The sequence below is a fragment of the Ipomoea nil genome, unplaced genomic scaffold, assembly GCF_001879475.1.
Source record: "Ipomoea nil cultivar Tokyo-kokei standard unplaced genomic scaffold, Asagao_1.1 scaffold3087, whole genome shotgun sequence".
In the NCBI taxonomy this organism is placed as follows: domain Eukaryota; kingdom Viridiplantae; phylum Streptophyta; class Magnoliopsida; order Solanales; family Convolvulaceae; genus Ipomoea; species Ipomoea nil.
Window position 1 is genome coordinate 3,914,427 of NW_017619515.1, and position 24,267 is coordinate 3,938,693.

Sequence of the window (24,267 nt, forward strand, 5' to 3'; positions counted from 1 at the left end):
ATATACGACAACCGCGTTTCCCAAATGCGGTTGTCGTATATACAAATACGCATTTGGGAAACGCGGTTGTAGTATATTATACTATAATCGCATTTCCCAAATGCGGATATGCTTCTCGATTTTCCGGCCGAAGCTGGCGGCCAAAACACAGCCAAAACAATTTCATTCCCATTCTTGTCAATCAGCCTAACCCCATTCCTATTTCAGTCAAAAATTCCTCTAACCAACTGAGCTATTCCAGCTGTGTGTATAGGTTGGGAATAAAAATTATTAATTCAATGATCACAGCGCAGGTCATCGCCGTCTCTGCTCTGAGTTGCCTTTCTCTGACTCTCTGAGAGAAGCGCAGGGCGAAGTAGAAGAGTTTTTGGCGTCGTCTCACGGCGGTGTTATTCTCCAGCTGTCGATCTTCTCTCTTAGAATCGCCGACCCACCGTCCGCCGCCACCCAAAAATCCCATCTTGAATCTGCCCTTCAAGCCTCCTTCACTGGCTCACTGCCCACAACACAGATGAGGCCTGGAAGTCATTCATGGCTCTCTCCAGCCACTCTGCTTTCCCAAGTAAGTCCCCAGATGACTCTCTCATAGCCCACCTCTCTTCCCTCTCCGACACCCTAAATCTCAAGAGGACATTTGCGTTTGTGGTGTTCTTGATTTGAGAAGAACCCAGAATTGTGATAACTTTAAAGCATATCCGCATTTCAAAAGATGCATTTCCCAAACGCGTTTTGACCGTCGGAAAATGGGAAGCATATCCGCATTTGGGAAATACAGTTGTAGTATAATATACGACAACCGCGTTTCCCAAATGCGTATTTGTGTATACGACAACCGCATTTGAGAAACGCGGTTATCGTATATTATACTACAGCCGCATTTCCCAAATGCGGCTGTTATTGACGTGGCCATCAAGCACATCTGAGTTTGGAAAATGCGATTTTCATCCCAACTGCGTTTTCTAAACTCGATTTTTTCCTTTTTGTCAAAAAAAAAAAATTATTCCATTCTTGTCAAGTCAACCTAGCCCCATTCCCATTTTCCATCAATTTGTAAATACATATATTTAAATAATTTAATGAGAAATTGAGAATTAGCACCGTAGAAAACGAAGATGAGGCCCAACAAAATTTGTGATTGAAGGCCCTGTCAGTGTTCATAGGTAATGTCGCTAAAACTTGGGGAACTGGGAATTGATGGGTTGTATGGATTCACCAGTGAAATTTTGTCCTTCTGGCCATGGCCCATTGTTCGTGGAATGCTTCTTGATCTCAAAATCTCAAATCAATTATTAAGTCTAATCCAGCATCAAGCTCCTCAATCTTTGGATGGGTCAAATGATGAAAAAAGGTTCAAACTTTCCAACAATTTGAAGAATCAGACAAGATTGTATGTGAAGGAATAAAAGTTAAAGACGCCTAGCCTCTTACAACATATTACAGATGCGTGTTTGTTCATCACAGTGGATAGCAGGTGCTGGATTTTGTTGTTATTATTATTATTATTATTATTTTTTTTTTTTTTTAGGTCTGACATGGCATTGGCCAATTGTTATACCATAGACCATGTTTATATTGCATTGTGAATCTTGATACAAAAATTCTGTATTTTAGTTAACATATTTTATATTTATAGTTAACTATTTCTATACATGTAAACAAATAACTTATAATTGTTGACACATAATATGATAGTTACAGATACAAAAACTATCAAATTGCAAATACATAATGTGTCAAAATACAAAATCTTACTTGATAATTGGCTAATTGCTGACACATAATATGATAGCTACAACTATGAACTGCAAGTACAAAATATGTCAACTATAGATACAGACTCAATATAAACCCTGTCCATATTATAATTTGCCGGCATTGGCATTTGTGGCGTGTTTAAAACAGTGAGCGTTGCCTGAGAGAGACATGTTATGAATGCGACGCAGCGGGGTGTTGGATCGGAATCGGTATCGGTATATGTTAATAATTTTAATCTCCTATGCAGGGTTGACCTGTATGTAAAACAAGTGTGGTGACGAATTGAAAGGAATTGCCCAACGGAAATATGGTGTGCTTAGATGAGCAGAAAGAGAAAGCAAACTTCAACATTTATTTATTTTATTTTTTTAAAAAAGCAAATTTAATTTGATCTCCTCCTGTTTCATTTGGGTCTAGAACAGGAAAAATGAGATGGGTGTTAAAATTAATTTTGTTCTAACTTCTCAAATAGATTTTTTCCCCCATAAGAGTGTGCGTTAATACAAAGTTTTGGATCCCACCCTAGCACAGCACAGCACAACAATACCACCTCCGCCTGGTCCACCACCATCACCTAATCAATCAATGGCCTCCTCCTTTTTGGATTGACTGACTGAATATATATATGAGAAATGAGAAATACACTTTTAGGGATACTCATTTATTATTTCTAGCTAGCATGTACTTATATATTAATTATTACATACTAAAAATAATAATTAATACTATCTGCTCCCTATTTACTCACCCAAATTCTCAAATGATAAAGATGTTATTTTTAGCATGTAACATTATTATTATTATTATTATTATTATTAATCTACCAGTTAGATCTAATCTTTATGTGTTATAAGGATTCAAATCTAAACCCTCTAGTTTTTCACTTGGACTTTTTTTGATTGGAACTTCTATACTGTTACTTCCAGTTATCACATTTTAAGTCAGATGATAAATCGACTGTACTAAGCCATGGGGTTAGCAGGTAACATTATTATGGGTAATAATGGAGATGGAGTGTTAGTATTTATTATTATAGAAACAATAATAGCGGTGAGTGGCGTATTTTGTAATGTATCGGAGATTGTCCAGGGGCTGAGTGGAGGATTCCCATCATGCGTCATTATTTGTAATTATTAAAGGCATTAGCATTTAGTATTACTCTACTCCTAACTCCTAATAGTAATATTATATTATTGCTCTTTTTCTTTTCTTGTCCATCATTCTTGATTTGCTTTGCTTTGCTTTGGGTTGCCTTGCCCCTCCGCCTCTGACGACTACAACTACTTGCAGTAAAGCTCTACCCGCACTACACTTCAATGGTAAGTGGTTGACCTGCTATTGTCTCCTCTGCTCTCTCACTTACTCCTTCAGATGCTGTCCTTTTTGTGTAATGTGCCTCTTTTATTATATGTATTTTGGAGAGTGCTGCTTACCTGAATCCATTATCCCCTGTTTCCGTACTCCCCACCACCACCATTTTTATTTTATGCAGCTTTGGTTTGGTTCGGTTCACCCACTCACTCTCTCTACATTACCATTTCTCATCATTCTTTTCTCTGTATCCACTCCTCCTACTCTTTCATTCTCACAATTAATGGTTTCTTCTTGAATTATTTGTTGCTGCAATTTTGGGGCTCATACTATTCAATTCATTTCAGTCATGCCGCCACTTCTGGATTGCCATTCCTCTCCACTACCATCTGCTCTGCATTCGTGAGTTCTCTTATTACCGCTGCTCAATTTCTTTTACTTTCTTTCAATTCAGCCAGCTATTATTGTTTCATGATGAATGCCCCCTTTCTGTGCTTTTCTTTTTGCAATTGCAATCGCAGTGCTCCTAACACTGAGCTGCCCTCATGGGATCATGTCCTTAATATGTCTCCTAAACCCTCTCCTCATCTCAACCCTGTAAGTATGCTTTTCTGCTGCAATCTCCCTCCACTTACTTTACATGTATGTATGTAGTATAATATGAGGACTGAGGTGAGGTTTCTCATCCAAACATTAAGCTTGCTTTTATTTCGCTGCTTCTTCTACTATGCAAATACAAATTATGTCCTACTGTCTTACATAACCATGATTCAATTCCTTTGAAACAACAGCAACTCCACGCGGAGAGAATGCTGGGCGATGATGAATCTTCTTCGTGTTTACATCCTCAGGAAGCACACTGTTTTCATTCTGCCCCTTCCATTCTTTCAAACAACCCTCCAACATCCAAGGTAACAATGGTTGAGAAATCTCCAATGTTATACACAAATTCACTTGACCACTTTGTAAATTTGGATATGCATTTCTATAAGATCAAGGGTTATACATCAGTATTTCCTGCTTCTAAAGTTAATCTGACTATATTTATATTTGCATTGTAAATGCGTAACTAAAATGTTAATAGTATCCCCAAAAATAAACAAAATTTGAGGCACCGCACCACAACTCAAATGTATGGTAGAATTTCCTATCGTTATATCAATAAATGTGTAACTTCAGTTCCTGGCATTTTTGGTGCAGTCATCAATGGAACTGATGAAAGAAATTGCAATACTTGAAGTTGAAATCATGCGTATGGAACGCTATCTTCTTTCGCTTTACCGAGCTGCTTTTCAACAACATATCCCTGATTTGTTGGGGAAACATGCAGCCAATATAGAGAGCAAGATAAACACACCTTTACATAGTACAGTTGATGAACCTAACTACAACTTTGAGTTTGGCATGTCGAAAGTTTATGTGGATAAATATGATACAAGTTCATCTCCATCTGCTTTGGTTTGTTCAGATGATCAGCTTGAATCTGCAATGAAGTCATCATCTAGAAGGGTAATATGGCTGAATAACACTATGGAGTAGATATTTTATATATGAACAATTCCTTTATGTTGTTTAAGTTGGTTTAATTTGTTTTCTCTCCGTAATTGTGTGTCTGTTACTCATTAAGTAATGAAAATTTTCCAATGACCAACTGCAGGAGAAGAATGCTGATTCTGGTCATCGTAGCCTTGCAGATCACCTTGGTGTTTCTCGCATTGATGACTTCATTAATTATCCTGATAGACTGTCTGAAGAGATTGTCAGATGTATAGCTTCTATTTACTGCAAACTTGCCAATCCATGCACTGTTACTCAAAAAGGATCTTCAGTTTCTTCTACTTCATCCATGTCCTCTTCAAGCACATTTTCTCCAAGAAACCTGTCTGGCAGTTGGAGTGTGGCAGTTGAAGAAGGAACAGAGCAGTGTGAATATGAAGGCTTTAAAGATGATAAGAGGGCCAATGGTACACTGATTGAAGTTCTGAAAGTTTCTTTAGATGATGATAGTTTCACCTATGCTACATCTATGCTGCAAAATTTCAGGTTGTCTACATTCACCTGTACATAATAGTTTAGACTTGTAGCATAGCACTCTTGATTTCCTATGATAATAGTATTGTAGTCATACACACCTATATGAATTCAGAACACATTCATACTAGGATGTAGGGACTCTCTTGTAGATACAGGTATCTAAGGATATTGTCCAATAATATTTTGGCAAAGGTAGACTGAGGATGATGAATATTTAAAGCTGTCTAGCTCATTGATATAGTAAAGAGCTTTAGTGCTTGGGGACCCTTTGGGAAAAGACCAGTCAACCGATATATGAGTCAGACATGAACCCACCTCTCTTAATTTCTCATTGCATTATTGTTAAGAGAAATAATCTCGAGTCCATTGACATTTGAAGGATAAATGTTGCAAGTAATTATTTGGATTTACTTTGTCATATTCTCTACTCACAAGTCTATTGTTGTATAGGTTGCTGGTTAAGAGTCTTGAGAAGGTTGACCCAATGAAGTTGAAGCGTGAAGAGAAGCTTGTCTTCTGGATCAATATTCATAATGCCTTGGTGATGCATGTATGATTTGCTTAAGTTTATTTTATAAGTCAGTTAGCATTTCCAACCTCACCTGTAAATAACATGTTGAAGTAAAGTTCATCCTTGTGGACATGTTGGTACACGATTCTACATTAACCAGATTTTCCATTATTAAGTTAATTTATATGACTGCATGCTTGTTTCACTCTTGACATATGCCCTTAAAGGAAATTGATTCTCAGCAACAACCCATTTGTTTCTGTAACTGCTGGTACACCCCATATATAATTTATTGGTTGTTCTTGTTCTTACGAAACCTTTTTTGTTTTTCTTTCTTTAACAGGCTTATTTAGCCTATGGAACTCAAAATTGTGTGAGAACTTCATCCATCTTAAGGGTAAAACAGCTATCCTTTTTCTAAAATTGTTTTTTATTTGCTATATTGTTTACAGGATATTGGATTTTTACAATGTACAAAAATTATTCACAGGCAGCTTATAACGTGGGTGGACATTGCATAAATGCGTATGTCATACAGAACTCCATTTTAGGTATCCGACCACATTATTCAGCACCGGTACGGACGCATAATAAGTTATATTTTTGAAATTCCATTGCATGAATTAATTCTTGCATTCTCATAGACAACCCCATTATGTAAAATCTTTATATTTCCTTTTTTTTCTTTTTAATGTTCCATTTTCTTATGATTGTTTGACTGCCAATAAGTTGAATAGAGAATAAAATTCTATAATTTACAACATCATATACGCTAGCTTCCATCTTTAAGTTATAAACTAAAAGGCTTAGTTTTCTTCCATTTAAAAAGTGGTGCAAGTTGTATATTCATTTAAATTCACTGTTGAGAGATTTGGAGGACAAGGGTAATATTATTGGATCACTAGAATTCTGGAGGGCCATCTCCCAACTCGCATTTTCCTGCCTCCACCGGGTAGAAAAAGAAAAAGAAAAATTAAAAAAAGACCAACCCTAAGATGCATTTGTGAAGATGTGAGGTGGAGCAATTTGTTGCCAATTCAAAAGGTTAGAAATTCTTCCCATAGTTGAATCATGGAATAAATGTGAGAAGTGTTGAAAAATCAATTCTTCCCATAGTTTAGGCCAAAGTTGATGTCTAATGTCATAGGAGACTTAGTAATTGATTTTTCTTGTGTGTACTAACTACTAAGAAGATTCATGTCCAACTGCCATAATATTCAGTTTAGTGTTGCTTATTACCTGGATGGCTTTCTAATAAAGTGTCATTTCAGTGGCTTCAAACACTGCTGTCTCCAGGAAAAAAGCTAGTGGCTGGAGGTGCTAAACATGCATATGCAATTGAGTACCCTGAACCTCTAGTTCATTTTGCACTTTCTTTAGGGGCATCATCTGATCCAGCGGTAATGGATGACCTTTTATTATTATTATTATTATTATTAAAAAAACTATGAATTTTAATTGATTTGAGATCTTGCGTTTATGTTAAAATTGGTGATTATGACAAAATGGTTTAACAAAACAATTATAGATTCGGGTGTACACTGCAAGGAATGTATTCCGAGATCTTAAAGTTGCCAAAAAGGAGTTTATTGAAGCTACGGTTTGCATTCAGAAGGAAACGGCAAAGATATATGTGCCCAAAATTGTATGCTATTATGGTAAAGATATGTCTTTCAGTATGGATGGGCTTGTTGAAGACATGAATGGATGCCTCTCAGAATCTCAACAGAAGGCTGTTAAGTCATGTGTGAAGGGAAGACCTGAGAAATACATTGATTGGTTGCCACAAAGTTCAAGCTTTAGATATTTGATCCACTGCACAGAGAAGTTGGCCAAGGAAGAGTAGCTAGCTAGCTAAATGTGGCTCAATCTGGCTTTGGGTATTGTTTCTTATTCGCTCGCACCCACCATGGTGGATAGGTGTGTGTGTGTTATGATTTACTTCAGGCTGCAGCCTTTGCTTGCTCTCAACATTCAACAAGCAAAGAGGAGAGAAGCATGACTTGAAAACTGAAGCGGATTCAGAAAGGTGTTGGCTCTTGGGAAAGAGTTATATGGTTATGTGCGTGAGATTAAGAGACGAGTGTTGTTTATCTAACTCTACTTGGGTTATTCTTTGTTACTATTTGGAACTGGGGTGGAGGACTGGAGGTGGTGTATATATTTATCATTATACTTTTTTTTTTTTCTTCTTTTTCTTATTATTATATTATTATTATATACCTTAAAGAAATTAAAGAAAAGTGTTTCGATATTTATTATGGACAGGAAGTGTGCAGCATCATTAATTTGTATTTGTATTCCACATGTGTTTATATATTACTCCTTCGATCCTATTTTGTCTGTCATACTTACTATTTATTGGTTAAAATAATTTTTTTAATTTTCTTTAGTATTTTTTTACTTATTTTTAAATTTAATTTTTCGTATTTAATAGTATGTTTTATGTAGTTTCTAAGTATGTAAATTTTGTATATTAATACTAAACTTAATATTATAAAAAATTAAATTAATAAAATTTCAATCAAGTCTCGTTAATTGAATCAGACATATAAAATGAGACAATGGGAGTATTAAATAATGTTAATGTTGAAAGAGGTCCGGCCAGACCTCTATATTTTATGTTTTAACACACGCACACAAACAATAACGGTATACGAGACATGCAAGTCTTACTTTTACGTTCCATTGACTACGAAAAAAAAAATATTTTTAATTGATAAGAAACTCATTTGCGAAATGAATTTTGTCATATTTTTATCTAACTCTTTTTGTTTTTTGTCCATTTTTTTGATTTTCCCCACCACACCACACATTTAGTCAGGGTCAGGGGCACGAAAGCGAGGCCTCAAGTCCATAGCAGCACAAGAAATTTGGGGTTAGGCCTAGGAGGCCTATTCTATTCTAAATTAGCCCAACCGCCTGCTCGCCCGAACGGAAGAACACAAATAAATAAATACTCCGTATATCTCACTGTGACTAAATTAGAGATGCTGGCATCTTCCGGACTAGTATCGACGGCGCACTTGCAGTTGAGAATTGGCGCTAGGCCTAGGCCTATCAAAACCAGAATCGTTGTTTCTCAGTCGACAACAACAGCAATTGACGATCCTTCTTCTTCTTCTTCCTCCCCCATTTCCATGGCTTCCGCACCCAGGTGGGCTCAGAAAACCATAACCCTTCCCCCTCAAACACGGGGATGTCACCTTGTTACCTCTAAGGTAAGCAGCTATATTCATTCATTCCTTCCTCTGGGTTATTTTTGCTGCTGCTGTATTTTCATGTCAGTATCTCTCCTTTTTGCGCAGATTCTGAAAGAAATTGGTCAAGATTTATCAGGATTCAAATGCGGCCTTGCTCAACTTTTTCGTAAGACAAGCCCTAGCCTAGCCTTTCTTTTGTTACCTGAAATGAAATTCTGTTTGATGCTCTCAGTATCTCTACTTGTTGTTATACTAACTACTGCAACCTCACACCATCCACTTTTGCCAACTCAACAGTGCAACATACAAGTGCTTCTTTGACCATAAATGAAAATTATGACTCAGACGTTCGAGATGACACTGAAACATTTTTGACCAGGATTGTTCCAGAGGTTAGTTTTTTCACCCTAACCCTTACATTCATTTCATTTGCTGCTTTTCTTCCATTCCATACATTCTGTTTTCAATTCAAATCATGCTTTCAGGGAGTATCTGCACCTTGGAAACATACGCTGGAAGGTATGTTTCACACTACAACTTTAATAACACACTGATTCTTATTCTGTGGACTAAATTCTTTCTCAGAGAGTCAGGGTATAATTTTTATTATTATTATTATTCTTTTTGTTAAATAATAACTAGTTTTGCCATTTTTGTGCAGTTAAATGCTTGTTGCCATAGTAAAATTGACTATCATTGTGGTCTTACTTTTAGATCTTCCTTTTGACTGCACAAGTTATAATGACTATTGACACAAAATCCTTAATTAGAAGAAATGGATATGAGCTCAATCTTGTAATCCATGATATTCCTTGGTAGGATGTGTTCCAACTTCCAATCAATTTTCGAAACCGCAATTCTTACTGATTCATGATATATTTTGTTTGGTGATATGTCCACTGATTCTCAATATATTTTATTTCTCCTCTCTCTTTTGGCAGGAAAACCTGCGCTCCCAATATATGGATTCAAAACATGATCTAACACTAGCTTTATGCAATATTTTCCTTCATTATTTGAATGGTAACACTCTTATATTTGAATTGTTGTACTTTTGCAGGTCCCGATGACATGCCTGCTCACATTAAGTCATCAATGTTTGGCTGTAGCCTCATGTATGAACATCTTCAAGTAGTTATATGACACACCTCATTACTTAAGATTGCCATTAACAACAATGTTGACTTTTGTAGGATACCAATAACAGATGGAAAGCTAAACATGGGAACTTGGCAGGTAAGTAGAAGAAAAATCTGTTCCAGTTGAACTAGTTTGAGTCTTGTCCAGTTGTTGTCCATCTTACATCAAGGAAATCCTTCAATTATGCAGCAGTTTAAGTTGTATGCAGGTGATATAAAAGACTTGTTAATGTGCCAAAACATTTTTATTTCCTGTTTATGTCACAGGGAATATGGTTGTGTGAGCATCGGGATGAAGCTACCCCACGCAGAATAGTTATCACCCTTAATGGTATATGAGGCGCAGATGCTAGAGGACACTAGTACAGCATGCTTCGAACTTAGTGTGCAATGTTATTTTCTATAATAATTTAACTATGTTCAACATATTGTGCCTGGACTCCGGGGTTTGTTATCTCCTAATGCTCTATTTGCTTTTGACTCCAAGGTTTGTTATCTCTGACAGTTGCAACACTGAATATGACAATGGGGCTATGAAAGGTTTGGTGCTACTTACTAGCACGGAATAGCAAACATAATTTGCTCAAGCCAATAAAGAATGTTAATATAAAACATTGCTTGCGCCTGCTATACTTATGTCACAATTCTAGCTAGATTCGCAACAATTTTTTCTACACTATTGGATTGTGATACTAATTACGATGCTTGTTTACCTAATGCCTACTTTTGTTATTCCATTATTGGATTTAAATTATTTAATAATTATAAAATGCTTAAGATGAGTATATTATAAGCTTAATTAGATGAGAATAAAATCTTTTGAATATGCAAGAAATCAACTAAATCTCAACAAATATAACATAATTAATATAACTAAAATTTTGAAAGGAATAAAATATGGGAAAAATAAAACAGAAATAGTGTTTCATTGTCGGGTTCACAAAAATAATACATAAAAAACTATACTTAAATATTTGGTTCATTCATAAAATAAAGTAAAATAAAGAATTCAAAATTTTCAATTTACCTCTTCATGATCGGGACGTTATGCCATGGAACCGTGTTCACCATTCATGGTGAACACGGTTCCAACGGTGTTAGTACACCGTTATCTTTTTTTTTTTTTTTTTTCTTAATTAATTGCGTGATTTTTCTTCTTTATTTTCACATTTTGCGGTTTCACTTTAATTTGAGGTGAACAAAGATTTCGGACATTCATAAATTATGAATTTATGCCTGCATATTCATTTTGGAACCATGCTTACACATTCCCGTCCGAAATCACGGACATTCATAAATTATGAATCCATGTCTGCACATTCACTTTGGAACCATGCCTACACATTCACTTTGGAACCATGAGATTATGAATTTTCTGTTATAAGATTATGAATTTTATGTTATGAGATTACGAATTTTCAGTTATGAGATTATGAATTTTCTGTTATGCGATTATGAATTTTCTGTTATGAGATTATGAATTTTCATTACATTTATAATTTCGGACATTCATAAATTATGAATTCATGCATGCACATTCACTTTGGAACCATGCCTACATATTCCCGTCCGAAATCACGGACATTCATAAATTATGAATCCATGCCTGCACATTCACTTTGGAACCATGCCTATACATTCACTTTGGAACCATGAGATTATGAATTTTCTGTTATAAGATTATGAATTTTCTGTAATGAGATTATGAATTTTCAGTTGTGAGATTATGAATTTTCTGTTATGCGATTATGAATTTTCATAAAATTCATAATCTCATAACAGAAAATTCATAATTTGATCAAACGCGCGCCGTTAACTCCACATCCGTGAATTTTATTTTATTTTTTTGCCTAAAAACGACGTCGTTTTGCCTTGTGTTCACCATTCTCGGTGAACACGTTTCCATGGCATAATTTGCCTTCATGAACAGGATATAATCCGAAATACTTTATTTTTAAAAAAAATATTGGCTGAAAAGCACAGGAAAAAATTACATAGTTACACACGGAACTTTAACTTCAACCCCACCCCCATTTTTTAAAAGAAAAAATAAATAAATAAAAAAGCACAGGGCACACCCCATACGGATACGGAAAAGCCACCAGACCACTGTTGAGAAATATTGCTGAAAAAGAAAGGGCTACAGTATAAACTAAAAAAGGCAATGCAAACGCCATTTTTGGTCTTCCATCTATGGTAAGAATGTGAGATAGGAGAATCCAAAATAATAGTCAATACTCTTCCAGCGAGCGACTAAACACGATCAAAGTCCTCTAGGACCCGTCAAAATTTGAGCTCATTAATCATGTTATGGTCAAGATGCCCCCAAAATATTAACAGATGCCGCAAGTTCTCTCAACTGCTTGCCCTGAATCTTGGACACAAGTTCAGCTGAGACAAAATGTTTCGGCAGGTTAGCAAACTCTTCTTCTTTAAGGTTGTAGATGGGTTGAAGTTTTCTTGCTTCAGCATCTGCCGCTTCAGCCTCTTCCAATAAAGCATCAGCCTCTTCAAGGTCACCTAACTCCAAAGCAGCTGATCTCTCCGCTCTAGAAGCCCTGTCAATTAAGATTAGTCCCTGGAATCTAGCCATAGCCAATTCTTTCTCCCTTGATGAAATCTGCACTTCAGTTTCTTGCAGTTTGTCAACAGTTTGGCAAATCTCTTCTTCAACCTTCTTAAGCTCTAACTCTGCAACCTCCAATTTGGTCTGTATTTCATCCTTTTCAATGCACAATGCCTTTGCCTCTGCTGAAAGCCGGGCTGCTTCCTTGAAATTTCTTGCTGTAGCAGCCACCTTCTTCTCAGCCTCAAGCTCTGGAACTCTCTTGTCTATAAATACAAGCCTTTGCTTCAAGGAATCAACTTCTTGCTGGATCTTTGACTTCTTTGAAGATAGTTCCTACAATAACACAGAATGGTGTCTGGATCAACTCGAGAATGAGAGATATGAAGTGAGAAATTGTTGTGCCTCCAGCAATTTACTAAAAATTGCCAAACCTTAGCAACCGATTGCATGCTTACTACAACCCTAGGGTTTATTCAAATGTCCCACCACATTCCTCTCAACAAACATACCACTTCAGATATTGTCTTTCTTAGCATTATTCAGCTACTATTCATTCTAATATGTACATCCAGCTTCTGGATCTATTTGGGCATGAAGGCTGTTATCCTACCTCTCATGTGGCAAGTGTTGAGAATCATGTAAGCTTTAAAAATCTCAAATCTGTGGCACAAGCATGCCATTCATGAAAAAACATTACAATTTAAGCAAATATGCAATTAGTAGACACATGCCCTCTCAAGCAAATAAAGGAGGCAAACTAGATTTTGTTCAACAAGAAGAAAAATACCAGAAATGCCTTTTCAGGCAAGGCAACTTTAGCAGTTTAGCAGTTTAGAAGCAAAGAAACTTGCATCCAAATGTTATATTAGATGCAAGATTGCATCTGGTTGTTAGATCCAAGTGCATATAAAACTTAGGTAGAGCCTCAAATGAATGGGTTTTACATGTGGCATCTATCTACTAAATATATTCGCATTTAACAATTAGCTTTATGCAAGACTTAGTTTGTGCAACTTGCCAACTTCCACAAGACAAATGATCTTTAAAGATTCACAAGATGTAACTTAACAACAGTAATTGAAATTCTTACCAAAAGAAAGAAAATAAAAATATGGAATTTAAATGATAAAGGGTGAACTGATGCATAACGCTTGTGCACTATGTATGGTCTAGGAGGAAAGAAAGATAAATGCAATCTTAACTCTGTTTCCTAGTAGGTTGTTTACATTGCTTGAAAGACTCAACCTTCGTACATTAATTGAACAACAAATTTTTAAGTAGATTGATATACCCAAGTAAAGACTAGGACTTAAGCTCCCAAAACTGTAATAATCAGTATATGCCCAAGCTGCAATTGGTGTGTGAGTGTGTCTTGAGTATCTGGAGCACTAGGTTTATTTTAAAAGAGTAGTTGAGGTTGATGTCTAAAAAACATAGCAAGAACAATGAGAAAATTCATTTCTGCACCAGTTGGCTACTCTCTTCTCAAAGATAGATTTCTCTACTCAATGATTTGTTGAAGTTGTGTCCTCTATTTAGGGTGGTAGTCAACTAGAATAGGAGAGATGTTCTATTACTAGTGAGTGTAGTGTTACTGTGAACTTGTGTCATATCTGTACAGCTCGGAGGGACAACAAGGTTAAGAAAAGGACCCTGAGATAGTTAAGGGGGGGGGGGGGGGATCAAAATGACAACTTTTCAGTTGGATCTTTTTACAAAATACAGACTGCAAGGAATGGTTCTTCTTTCCCTGGAAAGAGTGGGAGGTAATCTGGAAAACCAAAGCCCCCTAAGGCTGGACATCTTTACTTGTACAGCACCTCATGATTGAACATTAGTGCAAGATGATCTGCAGAGGAGAGAAACTTTTGACTAATAGATTTTATATATATGGTAAAACATCTATAGTCACTTATATGTTTATATATGCAGCAAAGGGGCAGAATCAGGCAACCATCAACTTTTGCATGTGAATAGGCACAAAGGGGCAGAATCAGGCAACCATCAACTTTTGCATGTGAACTGGCTGTGCCCATCTGGAATTTGCTTTAGTTTTGGAATGCACTGGGTCATGCCAACATTCATCAAGGAATTTTTATTGGTTTGGAAGTATGCCATGTGATAGTGCACAATGTGGTTTGAAAGGATGAAAGGGAGACAAGGTGTTTCGATAAACTAGGATCTCCTATGGCATAGAATTAAGTGGAGATGTGAAATACGATGATTGTGACCAATACTTAAGTAGCACACTATCACTAGTAGTCTCTTGGGGAAAAAGAAGAAGAAGAAGAAAACAGAACTAACCTGAAGTGAGGTTCTCGCAGTAGAAATTCCGTGTTTGAGCATCTGGACGTGCATTGAAAGTTCATCCTCAGTTTTTGAAAGCCTAACTTTATCCTCCTTGGATTTCAAAACTAACTGAGCCAGACTCTTTCGTAACTCAACAAATTCTTGAAACATGTTTGCTTCATCTGCAGAAATCCTAGAAAGATCCCTAATCTTTGCTCCTCTGGATTCTTCCTGGGAAACATAATAATCAATTTCTTTCTTTTTCTCCAATACAGATTCATTTGCCAACTCCAGTTCAGACAGACCAGACTGCAGATTATGATAATTTTGATCCATATTAGTTTGGACTTCTTTGAATCTAGAGACAGCACCAGCAATTCTTTTGTCAACTTTTTCAATGAGAGAATCATTTTCTGCTATTTCTTCTTCCTTTTCTTTCACTAGAGCAAGCAGTTTTTTCAGCTCTTCTGTTAACCCTTCTTTTTTCCTGCAAAGAAAATCTCTCTCTCTTCGGTCATCCTCAACAAATTGTTCTATGGAATCATTCAAAACCTTACGTGCCTCATCTACTAATTCAGATTCAATTTCCAACTCCATCTTTTTAATTTCTATTGCTTCAGCAGACAAATCCCATTCCTGCATTTGTTTGGATGATAATTCTTCTGCATTATTTAAAACCAAATCTGCATCGCGTGCGGTGTCCTAATAAAAAAAAAACAATCTCCTTTAGAATGACAGCAATGCAATTACTGAATGCATAGGAAAACTTTCTGGAATAGACATGCAACTTTAATAAATTCAGAGAACTGAAAATAAACGTATAAGGCAAGCTAAGGATAAATTGTTAGAGTATCCAAGGTGTTATATTCTTGGGACAGTAGGAACATTCTATCCGTATTTAGTGTTGACAAGGCTCCCAATGTTCTAGTGTATCCAAGGTCAGAACTCAGTATCTCACTATGCACGATGATTTGGTTCACTCATTTACACACTACTTTACTTTAAAACTAGAATACTCTATATATACTCCATAATTGACAAAATATAAAAGCCAAACAGTAAGTACTAGAAATTGATACCAAAACTATTGTTGAATTAGAAAGAGCTCACCATTGCAAAGGTCTGCAACATAGAGGCACACTCCTCTTCGACTTGAATTAATGACTCAAGAACCCCTTGCATCTTAGAGTCAAGAGCATCACAATGGGCTTCTGCATCTCTGAGAGCAACTACCAAGCACTCTTTTTCCTTCTCTGTGGAAGCTAAACTCTCACTGACCCGTTCCGCTTTCTCAAAGTCTTCAGCTTCACAAGCTTCTTCCAGCTTCTTCTCAAATTCTTTATACTCAGCATATGCCTGAGTCACACTCCGGGCAGCTTTTCTTCTCATCCTAATTGATTCCTTTCTTTCTGAAGAAATGGAAGAAACAGTCTCATGGGCTTCTTTAAGCTTATTTGAAATAAGGATCCTAAGCTGTTGGAATCTGAATTCAACTGGGTCATGACTCTTGCTAACATTTAGTTGCCCAGTTGTTGCATCTTCACCAACACCAGATGAAGCCAGATTAGCGATTTGCTCAGGTGTGTCATTAGAATGAATACCATGAGAAGTTGTATCAGATGAAGAATCGCGATCCTGAGCTGCAGAAATCATGCTGGAGGAATTCGATTCTTGATCTTCTTCTTCTTCACCACCACCACCACCACCATCATCATCATCATCATCTTCTTCTTCTCCTTGCTCTTTTTTCTTCTCTTCTGCTTCCGGGAAACGGGTATCAATATGCGAATGGTCATTGGCAGTTGAAGTGGCAATGACTGAATCGGAGGCATGATATCTATCTCTATCTCTATCTCTACCATATCCAATCCGTAAACCAGCCCTCTTTTTCTTCCGGGTGGAATTCTGGCGAGAAATTAGCGAGATTGACGATGGATCGGAGTTGGACTTAATATCTTCTAGTTCTAGGGATTGGGAAGGAGTAACAAGTGTAAGATCAGAGAATAGGTTCTCATCGAGCGGCTGACTAGGACTCGACTCTGCTATTAACGGCAGCGCCGGCGGTTGATCCGCACCGACATCGAGAGTGGCAGCGGTGGTGGAGGGTTGCTGGTCTAGGTGTTCAGAAGGATCAAAGAGTACCATCCCCTCGAACAGTGAGGCCATATCATCGTTCTCTTCCTCCGCTGCCATTTCCAATTTCTAATTTGATTGCGTTTTTCTTCTTTGTTTGCTAAATAAACACCAGTACACCACGCCAACGCTGCTCCAAAGCTTGTCGACACGGCAGGCAGGTTCTGCTTTTTTCTTTTTTTTAGACGAGAGCCTTAACCCGACTTCTTAGTTCTTATTCAGTCAGATCAATGTAGTTACGTAGAGAGGGGAAGAGTCCAAATAAGCTACGCATCAAGTAAGAATTTTCCAGTAATTTTTACTTTCTCACAAAAACTTGTATGTCAGTTTTTATTCGTTAAACGGGTTCTGATGTTATTTGATTGTAATTGAATTGTAACTCTATGAAGGACATAATTATATTGTTTGATTGTAATTCATAGGGTACAGCTTGTGGAGAAGGGAAAAATAATAGAAATGACAAAATTATCCTTAATGGACCATATTACTATTAGAGTTAATTCCAGCAATGGTCCTTCGACTATTGTGATTTTTCAAAATTAGTCATTGTCTTTTAATTTGAACGAATTAGATCCTTGACTATTAAATTTGTTCCAGCATTAGTCCTTCCGTTAAATATCCGTTTGTTAGGTGTTAAGTAGAGGGGTACAAAGGTCATTTCCTCTTACTACCTTCTCCCACCAACTCCATTGCTGTCAAACCCATCGCAATGAAGATCTGTTCTTGTCAATTTGTAAGGAATTTCAAGCTAAGGAGAGGAAACCTGGGGGAGAATCAATTATGATGAACTGTAGTTATAGTTCCATAGAAGCATTTTTGCTTGACTATGGGCGTAATGGCTAATGGCTACAGCCTTAAACCCAGCACTTTCTATCAGAAGTCTCCAATGATCTTTGTATTCCACTTCCACACACTCTCTTTTGGCACCCTGTTCCTCAGGCCTCACCAATTCCGCGATTCTCCGGACAAGTAACAGGCTTTCAACCTTCACCCTCTTCGGCGAATCTCGGGTCATGTTTGGATCCAGAAACTCGAATATGACCAAGTAGTATTTGAGTGCGTTCTTGAATCTCTTCGAAAATCCGATCCGGTTCAGGCTCATTTCGTATTCTCCCAGAGTTACAATGTTATGGTTTCCCTGTAGATATACCCCCAAAAATCCCACCTCCTTGTAGCTTACTTTTTTCCTGACCATTGAAATAATTTTTCCATGAGAAGTCGATAGAAAACATTAAAATTACCAAATTGCATTTGCTTTGTAAACTTTTATTTTTATTGTATTAATAACTGACAAGTTTTGCATATCACAGATGAGTTGCAAACACCTTGGATTTCAACATGAACTATGATGCTAGTGTTTTCAAGACAACCATAAGGTTTAATTTGCCTTTTTATGATTTTGTTTACTTTTTCTAGTTACTCGAATTGCAAGATCATCTCTGGGATTGCTTCTGCTCTGTGATCATTGTTTTGGTGTGTTTTTACAATCCAGAGTCGTAGATGGACTTCTTAGTGCACTGAGCAGTTTGAATTTATTGCTCTTTCTCAAAGGACACTATACCCAAAGTATCAGCAGAAGGTAATTCCAGTAGACTCTTGAAGTTTCTTCTTCACTCATCCAAAATATATGAAAAAATTATTATGATCTACACGTGTGTCTATTTAGAGGTAATATTTGATGGGAATGGTAGAACTTTCGCAAAATCGCGAAACAGTCACCGGTTGCCAACAGTGACGCCGCTGGGGAGTTTGCGAGTACCAGCGAGGGAATGCTGGAAATTCGGATGCTGTCAGGCTTACTGCCGGACCTGGTAGCCAAATTAAAGCCTGTAAAAGAGCAGCCCATTGAATTCCCTGAACAATAGCAAAATCGATTATATGAATCTTCGACGCTTTTTGAGTAGCTTCAAGGATTGCTTGATTTGCAGTTAGATGAGCGAATTTGGAGTACGAACATGCGTCGTTGAGGGCTTTGGATGACAGCGTGAGCTTTTCTGACAAAGTAATGGTTGATGGAGTTGTGGAATAAGGCAATAAGAAGAAATGACTTTTGTACCCCTCTACTTAACACCTAACAAACAGATTCTTAACGGAATGACTAATGCTGGAACAATTCTAATAGTCAAGGGTCTATTTTGTCCAAATTAAAAGACGAGGACTAATTTTGAAAAATCGCAATAGTCAGAGGACTATTGCTGGAATTAACTATTATTATTATTATTATTATTATTATTATTATTATTATTATTATTACACAAGGATATTTTAGTCTATATATTACTTTTTCTTTCTTATTTCCAATAATTATATTAGTCCATACCAAACAATGTAATTTGAATTCCTACCTTATTCTTTTCTCACCGAATTACAATTTCTTTCATTCCTCCTAACCAAACACCCTAGAGCGTCTCCAACAAGAGATTTTACCTAGCTTTTAGAATAGTAAAATTTTGCTTAATGAGTTTTTAATAAATGGGGGTGTTGCATTTTGGAGAAATCTTTCTCCTGCAACACCCCAGGTTTTGTCAAAATTTTATTTTTTTAAAAAAAGGTGAGCAGGTCTGCCGCATGGGCGATTGAGAATGACTGCCACCCACTCTCAATTGAAGACTAATTTCTTTTTAAACATTTATTTTAAAACTGCAACGGCCAGTTTCTTGTTTTTATTTTTAAATTATTAATTTAATTTTTAAGTTATTATTGTTATTAAATTTATATTTATTAATTAAATTAAATTTATATCTTTAGATATGTTATACGTATGTTCATATTTACGTATGTTCATATTTACGTATGTTTATTCATAGTACTATATCCATATTGTTCATTCTATTTTAACATTATAAATTTATAAATCAAATAAATAAAGAAAAATTAAAATATGGAAATAAAATGGCGGGTCCACAAAAAGTTGTGAAAACGTAAAATTAATGGGAAGACGAGTTTTTGTGATTGAGTGGAATAATGGATGATGATGTGGATGTTGTGGCCCACAAAAAAAAAATAGGGAAAAACCTCCAACTACTGATGATCGCAAATTATATTCTGCAACCGTGTGCACCATGCACACAGTTGCAAAAACGACGTCGTTTTGACTAAAAACGCGCGTCCCATCTAAAAAAAATATGGTCCACACAATAATGATTGAATTTTGAAGGTTATGGAGGAATCTTAGGGCAAATTATGCTGTGAAACTGTGCAAGGTGGACACGGTTCCAAAACGGCGTCGTTTTTGTGGGAAACGACGCCGTGTCAATTAAAAAAAATGGCTTTCTTTCGCCGTTAACGACGTTTGTCTTCAGGAAGTCTATTTTCATAATTACTGAACTCTATGTTCATAATTATAGAACTCTATGTTCATAAGTTGTGAACTTCATAGTCACAGTTATTGAAGTCTATATTCACAATTACAGCACTATATGTTCATAATTTTTGAACTCTATAAGTCTATGTTCATAATTATAAAACTCTCTGTTCATAATTTTTGAATTCAATATTCACAATTATTGAACTCTATATTCACAATTACATAATTCTATATTCATAATTTTTGAACTCTATATTCATAATTCTTAAACTCTATATTCACAATGTCTCACTAAGTTATCTTGACAATTTTTTTTTTTTTTTAATTATTATGATTGGTGGAGGAATGTTGTTACTCCAAAATTGCCAAACGGCGATGTATTAGGACTGTGTCCACCTTGCAAGGTGGACACCGTTCCACGGCATAACAATTGAGCCCTATTACAGGGCGTTTTGTTGGATGTAATTTAGTTGTAATTGAATTGTAATTCAGTTAATGCCTCAATTACATTGTTTGGTTGGAAGAAATTGTAATTCCACCAAATTGCAAATTCTCTCATTTTGTTGAATTGTAATTCATGGGATACCCCCATGAATCGGTCGTTATATCGTGGACCGCGGTGCACGTGCACCACTGTCAAAATGACGCCGTTTCTTTAAGTAAAGAAATAGCGCGTCGTTAGTGTTAACGGAGCGCGCATTTTTTTGTATGTTAATTACCAACTGACACTACAATGTATCTAAACCGACACTGTCTCACGTATTATTTTTATATTATCAAATAAAACTGCAGTTATATCAAAATGATACTGTAGTTGTGGTGAAATGAAACTGCAATGTATATCAAATGAAACTAAATAACATTTCACATATTTGAGTGTATATTGTACAATAAATTGAAGCTGTAATTATATGAAAATAATCATGTAGTTGTGTTTTAATAAAACTATAGCGTATATAAATAAAATTAAATAACATTTTCACATATTTGAGTCTATAAATATCGAATGAAACTGTAGTCATATTGAAATGAAACTGTAGTTGTGTTAAACTGAAAATGCAGTGTATACAAAATGAAACTGAATAACAGAATTACTTTTTGCGGAAGGGTGTGAAACGGCGCGAAACGGATGCCGTTTCTTTTCATTAAACAAAACGACGTCATTTTGATGCGCGATGTATTATATTTTTTTTATTTATAATTTAGTATTATATTTACTAATTTAAGCATTATATTTGTATATTGACTTGATTCGTCACACGAATAAGGATCAGTCTCATATAAGTGTGATCCAAGATTAAAATATATTTCAAAAATTTATAAGTTATATAACAATAACTAGTATTTTCTATGTGCAACAAATTATAACCAATATTTATATTTTTAGAATAACTAATAAATCATTACTAATTTTTTTTTTTTTTTGAAAGCTACTGGTTCTATTACATTGTAGTATCTGTTCATATACTTTCTCAACCTACTGAAACTGAGGCTCAAACTCATAATCTTCCAAATGGAAGTCCAACCCGGATACCATTAGACCACATAGTCCTGGTAAATCATTACTAATTTAAATATATATATATATATATATATATATATATATATATATATGAAGTCAAATTTATTTATTATATTAATCTAATATATAATTTCTACAAATATTGTTATCATTAAAATATATAAGAAAATATATGGTGGATACATGTACATGGTAAGAATAATGAAAAATATTACAAAAGTTATAATAGTAGGGGTATATTTGTTCAGAAAATTATATAATACACTCTAAAAATATAATGTACAAAATAATTAGCACTAAAAATATGAATATAAATTAGTGATATAATTTTGATTAAGAGTTATTATGTTTTTAGATTTAGATATAAATAATAATATAACATAAAACAATCCAACAAAATTATTATGTTCAATTCTAGCCCACAAATTTCACAAGAAAATAGCCCATAAACAATTAGCCCAAAACATAGATAAACCCTAATAAAAATCTGTATTTCGGTAATATAAAAGGACTAGTAAAAGTCAAAATTCCTTATTTCATTTTCCCGCTTTCCTCTCTCTCCGACCCGGACCACGTGCGGAACTACGGACTGTGGTGGAGCCGTGGAGTGACGACGTGAGCCAGAATGACGGTGGACTGGGGACGGTTGAGCTGAGGTAGGTCTTCTACTTTCTATTCTCTGAGCGTGTAGTCAGTAGTTCTTCTACTGTATTTTGCATATTACGACTCGCGACTTGCGGCCTGTGGTTGCGAGATGTGGGTTGCGGCCTGCGGCTGCGAGATGTGGGTTGCGGCCTGCAGCCTGCCCCTGCGGCCTCCGACGGCGAGTTTCGGGTTCCGGCCTGTGGCCTCAGGCCGTGTGATTTCAGTATGTGCCTGTGTGTATTTCGATTTTGGTGTGTCCATTGTGTTTAGACGAAATTAATGATGCCATGCAATTTTGTTTATCTGCTACGATATTTATTTTTGTTGGTTTGTTTTCATTTGTTGTAATTTGTAAATGGTACTCGTGTGTAGTTTAGGGTTCAGAAAATGTTGTTCTAAACTTCTAGATCACGTGTCATGTGTTTAGCTTTTTTATTTGAAAAATACTACTTTGACTCTGAAAACATACTCCTAACTTCTACTTGCATTAAGTGTTCAAATTTTATTGAAGAAAAAAAAAAAGAATGGATAAAAATTATGATCCACCCCTTATATTAAGCAATCAAAACATGACACATGTAGAAAATAGGAGTAGGAAATGAGAGTACATGTAAAATTACTTTTTTATTTTATTTTTATTTTTATTTATAACTGCTAGAGTTAGTGAATTTCTGCTCTTGATTGTGTAGCTTTCTTAGTCTCTTGTGACCATAGAGCTCTTGGAATGTATAGAGGAAAATATTGTGAAATATTTAGATTGCTGGAAATTGGAAAATGAAGTATTCTTGTATTGGAGAAGTCATGCCATTTATTCAATACTTGAGTCAATTGTTATATATATATATATATATATATATATATATATATATATATATATATATATTATTTGTACTAATTTGCATAGACTTTAATTTATTATATTATATAGGACGACAACTAACAATACAATTGAATATGTTCATGAACAAGAAATTGATGAACATGTTACAACTCCATCAATCTCTTCAAGTCAACCAATAGAAAGTAACAACTCTCTGGATGAACAAGAATTCAGTGTTGAATAAGAAGACATTATGTTAAAGCCTTGATTGATCTTGGTGACTTGGTGTCATTTTAGACATTGTTATGATGTGTTAGTTCATTTGGTTGGTTTTGATTCTAGACATTGCATTGAAACTTGTATTGGTTGATGACTTAGTGTCACTGTTGAACTTGTGTTGTAAGATTTTTATATTTTGGACTATGGATTTGTGGTTATGGGTTGGTTTTCATGTGAAGTATTGGGTTACTTATCATGTTAACATGTTAGGTAATATGTTTTATTGTCAATTTGTTTTAGCATTAGGTTATTTTATTTTATTTTATATTTTTTACAAGTAGGCCATTGAAAAGGCTTAAAGCCTATAATGTGTATGCCTTAAATGGGCTCAAAGCTTATTTTGTTGTTGGCTTTGAAACCATTTTAATGGCCTACATATTAAATAGTCCTTTACAAAGGATTAATGTTAGGCCAGACTTATTGTAGGCTCAGGCCTGAGCCTTAAAAAAAAAGCCTTAGGTTCCCATAACAAGCACAAGCCTAATTTGTTAAGGCTTGTCCTGGCTTAGTTCCACCCCTAGATATAAATTATGAAGAGTGGTAGGCTATGACCCACATTGGATCAGGTTACTAATTTGGATTTCTTCTTCATATTGTTATGCAAAACTCTATTTCTTAAGACTAATCGCTTGTTGATTATGCTATTATTACTGATGGGTAGGTGTACTTTCAGGTGCGGCCTAGACCAAGGAGAGGTAGACGACATATATTAGGGGAAATTCAAGATCCATGGTGAAGGAGACAAAGTAC

The 24,267-nt window shown here is 35.6% G+C and overlaps 3 protein-coding genes and 1 pseudogene across 4 annotated transcripts; 2 read left to right on the top strand and 2 right to left on the bottom strand.

The window, feature by feature from the left end:
• The first annotated feature begins 2,948 nt into the window (after positions 1 to 2,948).
• LOC109166066 lies at positions 2,949 to 7,882 on the top strand. The gene is made up of 11 exons (XM_019314955.1): positions 2,949 to 3,074; positions 3,414 to 3,468; positions 3,588 to 3,663; positions 3,858 to 3,977; positions 4,267 to 4,575; positions 4,724 to 5,109; positions 5,551 to 5,650; positions 5,955 to 6,008; positions 6,102 to 6,188; positions 6,883 to 7,011; positions 7,140 to 7,882. Exons 2-11 carry the CDS (start codon positions 3,416 to 3,418, stop codon positions 7,455 to 7,457), a joined length of 1,632 nt encoding a protein of 543 aa, XP_019170500.1. The 5' UTR covers positions 2,949 to 3,074; positions 3,414 to 3,415; the 3' UTR covers positions 7,458 to 7,882.
• A 536-nt stretch (positions 7,883 to 8,418) lies between these two features.
• On the top strand, positions 8,419 to 10,583 carry LOC109166322 (UPF0047 protein YjbQ). Of its 2 annotated transcripts, none has more exons than XM_019315282.1 (8): positions 8,419 to 8,551; positions 8,592 to 8,832; positions 8,920 to 8,980; positions 9,112 to 9,206; positions 9,300 to 9,333; positions 9,875 to 9,929; positions 10,008 to 10,073; positions 10,129 to 10,186. In XM_019315282.1, exons 2-8 carry the CDS (start codon positions 8,602 to 8,604, stop codon positions 10,169 to 10,171), a joined length of 585 nt encoding a protein of 194 aa, XP_019170827.1. In that variant the 5' UTR covers positions 8,419 to 8,551; positions 8,592 to 8,601; the 3' UTR covers positions 10,172 to 10,186. The 2 variants fall into 2 exon arrangements, with proteins under 2 accessions (XP_019170827.1, XP_019170826.1); XM_019315281.1 differs by lacking the exon at positions 10,129 to 10,186 and adding an exon at positions 10,221 to 10,583 and having other exon boundaries at positions 8,423 to 8,551; positions 10,008 to 10,050.
• Positions 10,584 to 11,995: 1,412 nt separating this feature from the next.
• LOC109166320 (cingulin) lies at positions 11,996 to 17,165 on the bottom strand. The gene is made up of 4 exons (XM_019315279.1): positions 17,105 to 17,165; positions 15,922 to 17,066; positions 14,827 to 15,513; positions 11,996 to 12,855 (listed from the first exon to the last, which is right to left on the bottom strand). The coding sequence occupies exons 2-4, from the start codon at positions 17,002 to 17,004 to the stop codon at positions 12,268 to 12,270; spliced, it is 2,358 nt and encodes a 785-aa protein (XP_019170824.1). The 5' UTR covers positions 17,005 to 17,066; positions 17,105 to 17,165; the 3' UTR covers positions 11,996 to 12,267.
• A 522-nt stretch (positions 17,166 to 17,687) lies between these two features.
• Positions 17,688 to 20,008, bottom strand: LOC109166171 (annotated as a pseudogene).
• Positions 20,009 to 24,267: the final 4,259 nt, after the last annotated feature.